Source organism: Juglans regia, chromosome 7 (genome assembly GCF_001411555.2).
Source record: "Juglans regia cultivar Chandler chromosome 7, Walnut 2.0, whole genome shotgun sequence".
Lineage (NCBI taxonomy): Eukaryota > Viridiplantae > Streptophyta > Magnoliopsida > Fagales > Juglandaceae > Juglans > Juglans regia.
In genome coordinates, this window is record NC_049907.1 from 46,760,481 (window position 1) to 46,773,961 (window position 13,481).

General features: G+C 28.6%; 1 protein-coding gene across 1 annotated transcript; it reads left to right on the forward strand.

Annotated features, from left to right (window-relative positions):
• Nucleotides 1–11,244: 11,244 nt before the first annotated feature.
• On the forward strand, nt 11,245–13,474 carry LOC108987544 (amino acid transporter AVT6E-like). The gene has a single exon (XM_018960475.2). The coding sequence runs from the start codon at nt 11,509–11,511 to the stop codon at nt 12,991–12,993; it is 1,485 nt and encodes a 494-aa protein (XP_018816020.1). The 5' UTR covers nt 11,245–11,508; the 3' UTR covers nt 12,994–13,474.
• The last annotated feature ends 7 nt before the right edge of the window (nt 13,475–13,481 follow it).

Consider the following 13,481-nt stretch of genomic DNA (forward strand, 5'->3'; position numbering starts at 1 on the left):
GTTTTGATGTTAAAATAAGTTTAGATATATTTATAAGAAGTTTAAAAAAGTTATGGATCTCGCGTGTAAAGAGGTGTTAAGTTGAAAAATATTGTGTTTATAGACAGAATATGTAAAAGAAAAAGTTTATATATATTGTGTTTTCCTGATCCTTGGCGGGGAAGCGAAAACGCTGTCGACAGAAGATTTCTATCGAAATCTTTTTTAATTTTTTTTATTTAATAATTAAGTAAATATTTTTAAATAAATATATAATTTTTTATTTTTAAAAAATATCTAAATAGTGAAAAAAAATAGTGAAAAAAAGGTAAAAAAAAAAAGAATTCTAATGAATGGTTTGAATTTAAAGATGAATTGAGATTGATTGAGATAGTTTATAAATTGTAGAATAAAAATTTAATTATTTATTATATTTTATATGAAAATTTGAAAAAATTATTTTAAGATTTGAAAAAATTAAATTATTTATTATATTTTATGTAAAAATAATAATAATAAATTAAAATAAATTAAGATGAAATTTAAATATAAAAAAGGCAAGTGTTCGGTAGAAAATTCCTCTATGGACGTTGGGAAATTACTCAAAAAGTAAAGGGAGTTGGGGCTAGCCTGTCCTTAGTTTCATAAACAATAATTTTCAGGACATGTCACTTTCACCACATATTATATATTATTATTATTATTAATGTTTGGGGGAAAAACAGTATTGAACGACGAAAAAAGAGTCAAGCCATTAGCCAGTCACCAGATCCGAGATAAGGAAACTACTTTAAATTTATTAATCCCATACCATATCGCGATAATCGTAATCAACAAAATATCTCGAGCTTAAAGACAGCATGTCGCGAGAAAGTCTGTGTTTTTTAGAAATTGGAAGAATAAATGAGTTAATGACCCAAAAAAAAAAAAAATTCAGAAAGAAAAAAGTTTCCTTATATAAATAACAATCTCACTTTCGACATTACTTGTTGAATTTGTCTGTGGTCGTTCTGCCAACAAAGAGACTTATCAGTTTCTTCTTCTTTCTTTTCTTTTTTTTTTTTTAAAGAAAGAAAGTTATCAATTGTCAGACAGTATTTTTTTTATTAAAAAATAATAGTAAAAATAATAATTTAGAAAGTGGATGCCCTCTCTATATAGATGACTCAACATAACTTTTATCTTAATTATTTAGGTAAAGTATAAAAGTTATTCTATTTTCATATTTTATTTATAATATTTATATTTTAAATTAAATTATATCGCCCTTTATTAGATGCTAATATTTTATTAAATAAACTCATACCATGGATATAAAGTTAATGAATTCAAATGATTACTCTTATCCCTTCCCATAAAATAAAATAAAATAAAAGATTGAAGTGAGGTTTAGACATTAAGTTGAAATAAAAGTTAAAGTTAAATAAAATATTATTTTTTTAATATTATTTTTATTTTGATATTTAAAAAATATTAAATTATTTATTATATTTTATATAAAAATATGAAAAAATTAAAATGATTAAATGAGATACGTTGAGATAAATTGAGAATACCTTTATATCCAAACCCACAAGCTTGAAATTAGGTGTATACAATTAGCACTTACAATATTTACATATAAAGTAGTAATTTTGCTTCCACCTACTACTTTATATGTAACGAGAGATTAAAAACTATTTATCTCATCACGTATTCAAGTCCGCATGAATAAGGAAGTCGTGACTAGACATGGTCACATTCTTTCTCATCTAGTTCAAGCACGAGATTAAGTTATGGGCACAAGGAGGCCTTGCAACGCCTATGCCACTGCATGCTGAACTATATGAACGGGAAATAAGAAGTTAGGGTTAGGAGTACTTAAGACCAAAAACCAAGCTGCAACAGGTGAAGATCTTATTTTCTATTTGAGTATTGTTATTTAAATATTTTTATATTACATGTTATTCATGTGTCATGATTTAATTTATAAAATTTAAATTTTAAATTAAATAATACCACCTAGATAGAATATGGTTCAACAAAAGCTGTTATTCAAAATTAATTGTTTGTACTCATGTATATATGAAACTGTGAGACCCATGATTGCAACATTTTATGGGAATTGAAATACAGGATAAGTTAATTCCCGAATGTCCTATAATAATTCATAAAATTGGACCATTGATTTTTCTAATTATACCTTTTCTAAGTTTAGAGTTATTTATTTGAAAAATTATTCTCATTAATTATTATTTACCACTCCATACTTTACAATTTATGAAAAATATTTATATATTTTATAAAAAAAATTATAAATATTAAATATAAAAATAAATAATAACATAATAAATATCTATTTATTTATTTATCTTGTCTTAGATTAGTAATAAGAGTTTCATGTGACGGTGACATATTTGTGGGGTGCATAAATCAGAGATCACGTTCTTAGTGGGGCATGTAAAGGAGGGATCTTCTTCAATTCCCCTGCTGCTAAATAGTTAGTAGCACAGAGAGCCACGTCATCGATATCCACTGACACGAAAAGGTAAAAATAGCCACGGTTTTCACTGAAATTACGGATCGTTCGTACCCTCCCAGTGAAAGTGACAGGTAGATGTGAAACTTTAAGGTATAGGAAATTAACCCCGTGCACCAAAGTGGGGCCCACGTCTTGCTATGGCATCGGCATATCAAAAACAGGAAATTAACGTTTTTTTAAGATTTTGTTACTTTCGTATTAAAAAAATATATATATTATTACAGTTGTGATGTCTAACCATCGTATAATTATTTAAAAAATAAATAAATATAAAATCTATATAAAAATAAATTAATTTTTTATGAACAGATGTTATTTTTTTTAAAATAACTGTATAATATTTACGCATTCTATTACTATATATAATATTATTCTAAAAAAAATTATAAGTAGTTTTGACCGTCCACTATTACAATGCGTGATATACATTTTTTAAAATCTTTTATGCTCACAGCGGAATTATGTTTGTTGTACGTATATTTATAGAGAATATTAATAATAATAAAGTCTAGATCAATTCAGTAGAATATTGTTAAAATTCTAAATAGTTGATATAAAAATATTTCTGCACGTAAGTTTCTCTCTTGATAATGAATGATAATATTTTATCTTATAAAAAACAAAAAAATATGATGTTCCTGGTGTAACAGCGGTTGGTGCGGCCATGATGTTTCGTGTGACCTAGAAACAAAAAAAAGAAAAGAAACGGGAGGTACTATTTGCAGGAGCTTTAAAAATTGACAGACACTGTTTGAGAGGATGGATGAGGATGGCCTGCCCAGTGCCCACCATATTTCCAATAAATGTCACTCTGCCGCCTCGTAACTAACGTTGCCTTTGTTAGTTGAATTTAATTAAATTCAAATATTAAAATATTATTTTTTAATATTATTATTATTTTAAAATTTAAAAAATTAAATTATTTATTATAATTTATATTTAAATTTTAAAAAAATTTTAATAATAAATTGAGATAAATTAAAATAGATGTGATAACCAAATGCATCTTAAGAGTAGCATTACAATCACCGCTTAGAGGTGCGGATAGTTATAGAATTTTTTTTTTATTCATGTAATTTTTTAATAGTTTTAAATATTTTTTAAAAAAATACAAAAAATACTTACTTAAAATATTAAATAAAAAATAAAAAATCACAGCAGAATAAAACGGTATAAATGAATGTTGAGAGCAGTTATACGATATTTACGTACTGATCACGTCGTCTTTCGTGACCTTCTCAATTGAGTTTTGCGTTGAGAATAGATAAAAAATAAATTATCAATAATAATGAATTAACATGTGAATAATAATAATAAAATTATTTAAAATAAGATGTTTTATTATAATCTTGACAAATAAAAATATTAAATTAAAATTAAAATTAAAATATTATTTTTGTTTTAATATTAAAAAAGTTAAATTATTTTTTATATTCTGTTTAAAATTTTGTGAAATAAAATATGAAACTTGAAAACTTGAAAGCCAATCCAATCGTTACTAGATGATCTGGCGGCCTCCACGTGTGTCAGTCCTTGTTTAGATGGAGTCTTGGAGATAAAAAGCGGATTGAAAAAAAAAAAAAAAATTTGACATTCTGAAATAGTTTTGGAAGGTGGTAGTTCAGTCATCTCGGGTTCCTTCTACCAGATTCCGTGGCCAGTTTGCTATGAGTTTGATGTTTGAGAGTTACATCCACTGTATTTTATATTCTGAGGTCACTGCTTAGAGCACCTGGTCAAAATTATTTTTAAAATTTAATTAATATTATATTTTTTATATTTATTTATTTAATTTAAATTTAATCTTCATATTAAATTATTTATTCACTTTTTATATAATAATAAAATATTATTAATTTAATAATTTTTTTGTTTAATTTATTTTTATCATATTCTGTAACTCTACAAATTAAGTAATAATAATAATTATTATATTTTAATTAAATTTATATTTAAAAAATTATATTTTCAAAAGTCATTTAATGCTAATAACAAAAAATATTTGATTAAACTCATCTAAATTTCTTAATTACAAACCAAGTATTATTTTTACTTTTAGTGAGAAACTAATATTTTAATATTTACTTTGAGCAAGAAATTAGTATTTTAATATTTGATGGATCAATTATAATTCTCCATCTTTAGTCAACCACTGTAGCAAGAGTCTAAATTATTTTAGATTTGTTCAATTCAATGTGAGATATTTTTTACATCAATTATATAAATTTTAGCCAACCTTTTTATTTGGCTAAGTCAATAAAGATGCTCTTACATGCTTATAATACACCTGGTTATGATTATGTATGAGTTTTTATTTTTAATCTCTTATAATAATATTAAATATAATTTTAGAATATGTAAATCTCGCATACACGATTTTTTAAAAAAATATATATTTATTATTAAAAAAAGTTCATATAATTTTTAAATTTATATATTTTAAAAAAAATATGTAAAATATACGCACTTTAAAATTGTAAAATTTCCTTTTTAAGATACAGCGAGAACAAAAGAAGACTTATAGAACAATGAGATGAGATTTGATGGAGATGAGGTTTCAACTTTCTCTAAGGTAGATATTAGATTGGAATCAAGCCACATGGCTTTATTTAAATGACCAAACGTTTAATGCGGAAAATAATATTTCTAGTACTATATTTGCACAGATATAACATAGACCATTCAATGCAACCTGCTTTGTATTTGGTCAACTAAACCCGTGGCCTTAACATATAAAATATAATACCAATTGATATTTATCATTGCTGTGTGTCTCCTATTTTACCGACTTGTTTAAAGATAGATTTCATCTCATCTCATCTTATTTTTAATGTCACAAAAGTTAATCTCATTTTAAATTCTTACCATTTCTCAAAGATATATTATAATAATATATTCGAACTGAACTTATAATACGTTCCCGATCCAATTCGATAAATTACCCTTCATGAGCATATATAAATATATATATATATATATATATTATCTGCAAATGAATTTCACCTCTTAAAATTAAAGTTTAGACATATATAGAGATCGCTGGTATAAAAGTCCAGAGGTATTCCTTCAATCAAGAGATATATAATGGCCTGTAAACTCTGTCGACAGTGGGTAAATTAATTATCGAGAATATGCCAATTATATATAAATGTAATTCCCTCTTTACTTAACTTACTATCTTACAATGTTGGGCGTTTGAATTTTGAAGCTTATTATATTTTTTGATCAGGTGGGAAAGAAAAGCTTTTCATGTTTTATAATGTGAAGAATTGGCCAAGATTGATCTAATAATAATAGTTGCCCCACTTTATTATTATTCTTCATCTAAAAGTTAGACATTTTGGCTCGGTTTGGATAGAATAAATATTTCATCTTATCATTATAATTTTTTTAAATTTTTACACAAAATATAATAAACAATTCAAATTTTTTAATAATTCAATTACCCTCTTTGATCTATAAGAGAATGTACAAATATTATTTAAATATTTGGAATTGTATAAGTGAAAATTCATTTCGTATTATTTAATGAGCATCCTGTATTTCATACAAATTCAGGACAATATAATCATTTAATTATAATATTAAAAAATAATATTGTAATAATATTTTATTTAACTTTTATTTTTTATCTTAACTCAACTCATTTCATCTCAATTCATTATCCAAACGGTACCCTAGAGTAACGGATCTAGTTATATTATGAAAATGAATTTATTATACAGTATTAATTAATGCTCAATAAATAATGTGCTACATAGTTTATGGGTTTGGATGCCAAGAGTATTTAAAATGATCTATGAATAGTAATAAAATAGTTTGTAGATAATAATTAATATTTTGTGAATAATATTGAATTATAGTTTGTGAATATTAATGAATAATAGTTTGAGAATATTTAAATAAAAATCCTTGAAGACGCATATATGAAATGAAAGTCGTGAGAATTATGAATATATATATATGGACGAGAAATCGTAAAACTGATCATGGCCAAGTTTATAACCCTGCGGAGAAGTGCATGCAGATAAGTATTTTAAAGCGGAGGGAAAACTCATATTCCATGTAAAAAATAAAATAAAATAAGTGAAATGGGCAGGCTTATATATAGTCTATGGAAAATGTTAAATATATTTAATAAAAATTTATAAAAAAATTTATTTATCCACAGGTCAGTTATTAATATACTAAAAGTTATGAAATCTAAAATTCAAAATTTAAATCTCAAAAGAAAACTAACAAAATGAATCTTATAAATAAAATTAAAAATATATATAGCATTACTCATCATTTTCAAATTTAAAAGGACAGTCACTAAGATCTTTTGGATAAATTGACAAAACCTTAATTTTTCACTAGAAAACCAATATCGAATCGTTCATTCCCATGTGCAAAAAAAAAAGAAAAAAGCGCCACCCTTAACTGAAGTGATCTGAAAGTTTTTTGACTAAATTATCATCTTATTCTTATTTCGTTCTTATTGTCCATTCATTTTTTTTATTTTTATAACATGATGATTCTAAAAATGTGGAAATTAGTGTTACATTTATTAAAGTAGGCCGGGATGAACGTAGAAATATGACCCAAAGTTATTAATGTTTAATGTCGTTTTTTCTCAATAATATCATACGGTAGTAGTACTCTTACCGTACTACTGCATGTATTAATGTAACATTATCCATTAATTTTGTATAGTTTATTATTCTAAAAAAAGTAAAGTAGTTAATCTACCATTAATTAGGTAATGCCAAATCAATACATGCAATGAAAGCATACGTAATATATATATATATATATATATATATATATATATATATTTATATAATATATATATAGCATAACTGATCTTCTCGAAGGTATTAAAGGCTACTGTAATTATTTATAAAGCAACGTGTGAGGTTGCTTAATTAAGAGTGTTCCATCATAAAATGGCCATTATTCCTTTCTTCAATACCCATACCATATCCAACCATATATAGTGACAGATATATATATGTGTGTGTGTGTGTGTCAACAATCAATTAGCTTATAATTAAACATATAAATATTTGGCTCCGATATATATATATATAATATGCCATATAGTCCAACACATGAACTCATGAAGATCATGATCCTTTCACAAAGTTGGTATTGGGTCAGACACCCCACCTAACTTGGATAGCTAGGTCATGATCAGCTGGGTTGTTAATTTGGACATCTGTTCCAAGTTCCAATCCATGATGCGTGAATCTTTTTGGTTTCATTCCAGGCAAACATGTATAAATATATTTATATGCCACTTGAGAATTATTTTTTTAGTAATGTTAAATACAGTCATTAATTGTGTAAGCGTCGTATATTCATTTTAAAAAAAATTAAAATTTATTATTAAAAAATTAATTTTTTTATATAAGTCTCATATTTATTTATAATTTTAAAAAAAATACGCTGCACTTGAATACTCTATAACTATAAATATCATTTCACATATTTTCTTACTTCAAAAACATGATAATATATATTTATAGTACATGATTTCTCAAGTACTGCATGCTCATGAGGGAAATATATACCAATAATCCTACTGAGAGATATTGATAGCCCTTTTCAATTATTTAACCCTATTTTGGACCGATCAATCTCTATTAATATCTTAATTTCTTTTATTTTTTAAGCTAAAAGTGCACAGTTGATCAGGAGGTATATATTTAATGGATAATGTCACATACAGTTATTTTTATATGTTTTTTATGTACTTTATTGATATGATTGGTTATGTTAATTTTTTTTTAATACGCAATCAATCACATAATGAAATGTATAAAAGAATATGTAAAAGTGATTGTAGATAAAATTTATTATAGCACTCCATAGTATCGATGATAATGCCATGTGGCTGAGGTTCTTTTGAATCTGATGCACCCAATTCCTATCACAAACGTCGTTTGTCCTTTCTTTTCCACGTCCATTCATTTACTATATATATACAACGCACACTTATCTAATTAAAAAGGCCACAAGATCTCTTTTCATGTACGTACTCGAGACGATGAACTTAATTTCAAGTTTCTTTATTTTCTCGAGTTTAAATTGATCTACTGCATGCGAGATATTGACGGTGGAAATATATATATATATATATATATAATAATATTGACATTGTGATATGATTCCAAAGGTGAGGTGGGGACAAAGAAAAAGATAAAGACAAAGGAGAGAGGGGGAGAGAGAAATTGTTGCCCACTACGAAAGATATGTCGAGTGGACCGTCAAAATATTAGACCCCATTTTTGTTTTTTAGCCTTTTCCCAACTCAAATTCTTACACGTCGAAGGCTAAATGCAGCACGACTATACACGGTAATGTTAGATACAGTTATAGAATATATAAATTTTATTTATTTATTTAAAAAATTAAGATTTGTTATTAAAAAAATTTATTTGTTTCACATAAATTTTAAATTTATTTGTTTCACATAAATTTTAAATTTATTTAATTTCTTAAAAAAAATATACGAGATATGTATATCTTAAGACTATAAATATTATATCTCAATTATTTTATTTCAATAATTTTATAACTTACAAATCTTACGTGTCAACGCATGCGCGAGTTATTGAGATATTTATTATAATTATAAAAAAATAAAAATAAAACTGAAATATTAGTACTTTCTTTTAACACAGAATACATTTTAATGGCGGATAAAAAATAAGAACTTATTCAGGCTGATCCAAAACTTATTGTTGTTGGGTTATTGATTGAATAAATAATATGTTGGATGTGATACTTGTAATATATTATTAAGTAAGGATAACTCCAAAATTCATGATTTAATTATAAATAACAAACAAAGAATTGAAAGAAAACGATCGTTGCCGACATGACGTATAAATTCTGTCGTGGTGGGTGATTGTCATTATCAGATTTTTTAATGTTTCTTAGCATATAAAACAGGCGCGATTCACCTATCATTCAACTTTGACAAGGTCATCTAACACAGGCATTTTAGCATCATGCATGGCTACTACTGTCACCCAACTTTTTAATTTCATCCCCTGCCACCGCGACTGCTCTAAAAATAAGAATTTGGATTATTTACGATAAAAATAAATTTAATTTAATAAAAAATAATTGATTATAAATAAATATATATATTTTAATAATACTCCCGTTAACATTCTATTTTTTTAAAGAAGTTAAGGAAAATTTTAGTAAAGTTTTATCATAAGGAAAAAGCATATAGAATGTCTAGTTTTGACAAGCGGAATGAGACATAAAATTCTCATATCATTTTATTAATATAATTTTTTTAAATTTTTATATAAATATAATAAATAATTCAAAATTTTTAAATATCAAAATAGTAATAATATTAAAAAATATTATCTCGCTATCCAAACCTATCCGACGGGTGTTAATTAAGACAATGTCAATCCTCGTCAAACCTAATTTCATCCTCCGTAATATGTTTGACTAACGAGTATTAGTTAATTAAAGTAATTCGATAGAGACGTCACCAATTAATTTATATTATTTGTTAATTAGGGGCTCCCCCGATAAAAATGGTCATCATCCATTCCTCCTACTTGCTTGACTTGCTACCCCGAATTACCCTGAAGACACTCTTTGTAAAAACCAAGGAAGACCAGAAATCACAGAAAAAATGGGTTTAGATTATGATAGAAACCCCTGTCCTTAGAGATCACATATATATATTTTTAAAATATTTTATTGAGTAGTCGTTAAGAGTTCTACGTTTTAATCACGTAAACGGAAAAGGAAATCACATCAATATATATATATATATATGATTATAATATGATGGTAACGTGTCTAATTTTATAGGACACCTATAATTAAACATAAGGCCAAAAAAAGGGTAGACTTTTTAAAAGCATAGTTTAACAAATCAATTTCACCCATGCCATAAGAATATATATAATTAGAGTAATTCTACACACAACCGTGAAGTGCGTAACCGCCGCGTAATCACTTTGAAAAAGAGTGGGGTCCACTATTAAAAAATTAATTTTTTTCATGTGGGTCCCATGTTTTATTCATTTTTTTCAAAGCGATTACGCGGCGGTTACGCAATTCACGGTTGTAAGTATATTTTCTCATATAATTATATATAAAAGTACACAAACAAAGAACAAACTACGGTTATATGTCTTTTTAGCTCTGTGGGCTGGGCTAAAGCTATCAAGGTGGCCCAAACATATATTTTAGCAGATCCACGGCCTGCAGTCAGTGAGTGGCCCAACCGACTTTATTTCATATCTCTCTCGTCGGCTGCCATAACAATAGATACCGCATGCATGTGTTATTGCTTGAACTTTGCATGCATAGTCTTATTTTATTATATAAAATGCGATATATTTATTATTATTAGGTAATTTTTATAATGATAAATATGTGACATTTTAGATAACGAGACGATAGTATTATTTATAGAATTTTTTTATTAAATAATAGCTATTATTCAAAAATAATAAATATATCACACGTTACGTAATGAAATAAAAATAAAATAAAAATTTGATATATAAAATTTTCTTACGTATACACGTGCTCACAAGTCGTGGCTCAAAAGTTGCCTCTCGTGTAATGCCGCGTCATCATCTCGAATGGCTCCAGCTGACATGGCATGATCAATATCGATCATGCATGATGTGGCAGTGTCCACTATTTTGAAAACAAAACAAAAACTCCGCGGTTGCTAACTAAAAACTATACGGTTGGTCTGTGGTCACCAATAGCAAAATCTATTTCTCCCCGAGAAGATCCAACGCTCTGTTCCTTCTCTTCCTCCATCTCTTCCATTGGCCAGCACAAAGAGACGGAGAGAGAGAAAACTTCGACCCTGAGATCTCCGGTTTTAACGACCCATTTCTAACCCTTCAGTGCAATATTCTCCATCTCCAATCTGGGGCAAGCTTTTTCATCCATTTCCCTTTTCTAAGATCTGCGGATTCTTTCCGAGATCGCCCAGTATTAATTGCACTTGTTTTATAATTTTAGAGATGGATAGCACTTATTCCATTATACCCAAAAACTCTTATGTAGAAATACAATCCCACAACAATCCACATAGCGCTAGATCCCCTCCCAAAACCCGTGTCAAATTACTCCCTTTTGACGAAGAAAGAGGTTACCTACATCCTTCCAAGAATATAAATGATAGTGATGATGGTTTTGATAATGATCGTGATCTTGATTTTGATAATTATCCTCTTATTGATGATGGGTCTAAAACTGGGTCTGGAATTTCTGGTGCCGTCTTTAATCTAACTACTACAATTATTGGGGCTGGAATTATGGCCCTACCGGCCGCAATGAAGGTTCTTGGATTGATTCCTGGGTTTGTTTTGATAATCCTTATGGGTATTTTGTCGGAAATTAGCATCGAATTGTTAGTGAGGTTTTCAGTGTTGTGTAAGGCCTCATCGTACGGTGAAGTTGTGCAACATGCGATGGGGAAGCCTGCGAGGATGTTTTTGGAGATTTGTATAATTGTGAATAATGCAGGAGTGTTGGTCGTGTATTTGATTATAATGGGGGATGTGATGTCGGGGTCACTTTATCATGTTGGGGTCTTCGATCAGTGGTTGGGGAATGGGGTGTGGGATCAGAGGAAGCTGGTGATATTAGTTGCGGTTGTGGTGTTTCTTGCACCGCTTTGTGTTTTAGAGAGGATTGATTCACTGAGCTTGACTTCGGCTGCTTCAGTGGCTCTTGCCGTTGTGTTTGTTGTGGTTGCTTGTGTTATTGCGCTTATCAAGCTTGTCGAAGGGCAAATTGAGACTCCAAGGATGGGTCCGGATTTTGGGTCCAAGAAGGCTATTCTGGACTTGCTCGTGGTGATTCCCATTATGACAAATGCTTATGTTTGTCATTTCAATGTCCAGCCTATATATAACGAGCTTGAAGGGCCGTCTCCCCAGAAGATGAACCGGGTGGGGAGGATCACGACTGCAGTTTGCATTGTGGTCTATGCTTTTACCGCCGTATCAGGGTATCTATTATTTGGGCAGGGTACTGAATCTGATGTACTGACCAATTTTGATAAGGACCTTGGGATTCGTTTCAGTTCAGCATTGAACTATATCGTCCGGGTTGGATACATTCTTCATTTAGTTCTTGTTTTCCCAGTTGTTCATTTTTCCCTACGGCAAACAGTGGATACTTTGTTGTTTGAGGGATCTGCTCCACTCGTAGAGAGTAGGAAGAGGTCTTTAGGGTTGACAGCAATTTTATTGGTACTTATTTATTTTGGATCCACTATGATTCCCAACATTTGGACTGCTTTCAAGTTTACAGGGGCAACTACGGCAGTGTCATTGGGGTTTATATTCCCGTCTCTTATAGCATTAAGGTTAGGCCCGCAAGGGGGTGGTTTGAGCTTTGGTGAAAAGTTCTTGTCCTGGCTGATGTTAACATTGGCTATAGTAGTTGGCATTGTTGGAGTGATCGGAAATATTTATGGCATCAAAAGCCAATCCGAATGACTTTTTCATGGTGATGATGGGATTGGTTTTTGCTGGTGTTGTTTTGGAAATTTTATGCAGTTATGGGTGCGACTTCTCTGTTCAATGTTGCTTAATTTTCCACGCAAGTTCGAAAGATCAAATGAAATTGGGTGACTTTTTTCATGACGGATGGGTCTTTGGCCAGGGACTTTTAATAATACATTGCTTCAATATGTGACGATTGAAGGTCAAACCATCATGGTAATGTTCCAAATACGATGTCTATTATGCTGTAGAAGAACTGTAACAGGTTGAATTGACATGTCAAGAATGATGAGAGGAGAATCTTCTTCGACGTAGCCTCCACATGTAAACTTTTCCGTGGATTGACATGCCATACTTTTCTTCAATTCCTCGACGTTTATTTCTTATTGGGAGATGCTCTTGTAAGTTGTAACTGTATACTTCAGAAACAAAACAGCTTCTCTAATGAATACTGAAAAACTTGCATTACCAAGCATCATTTT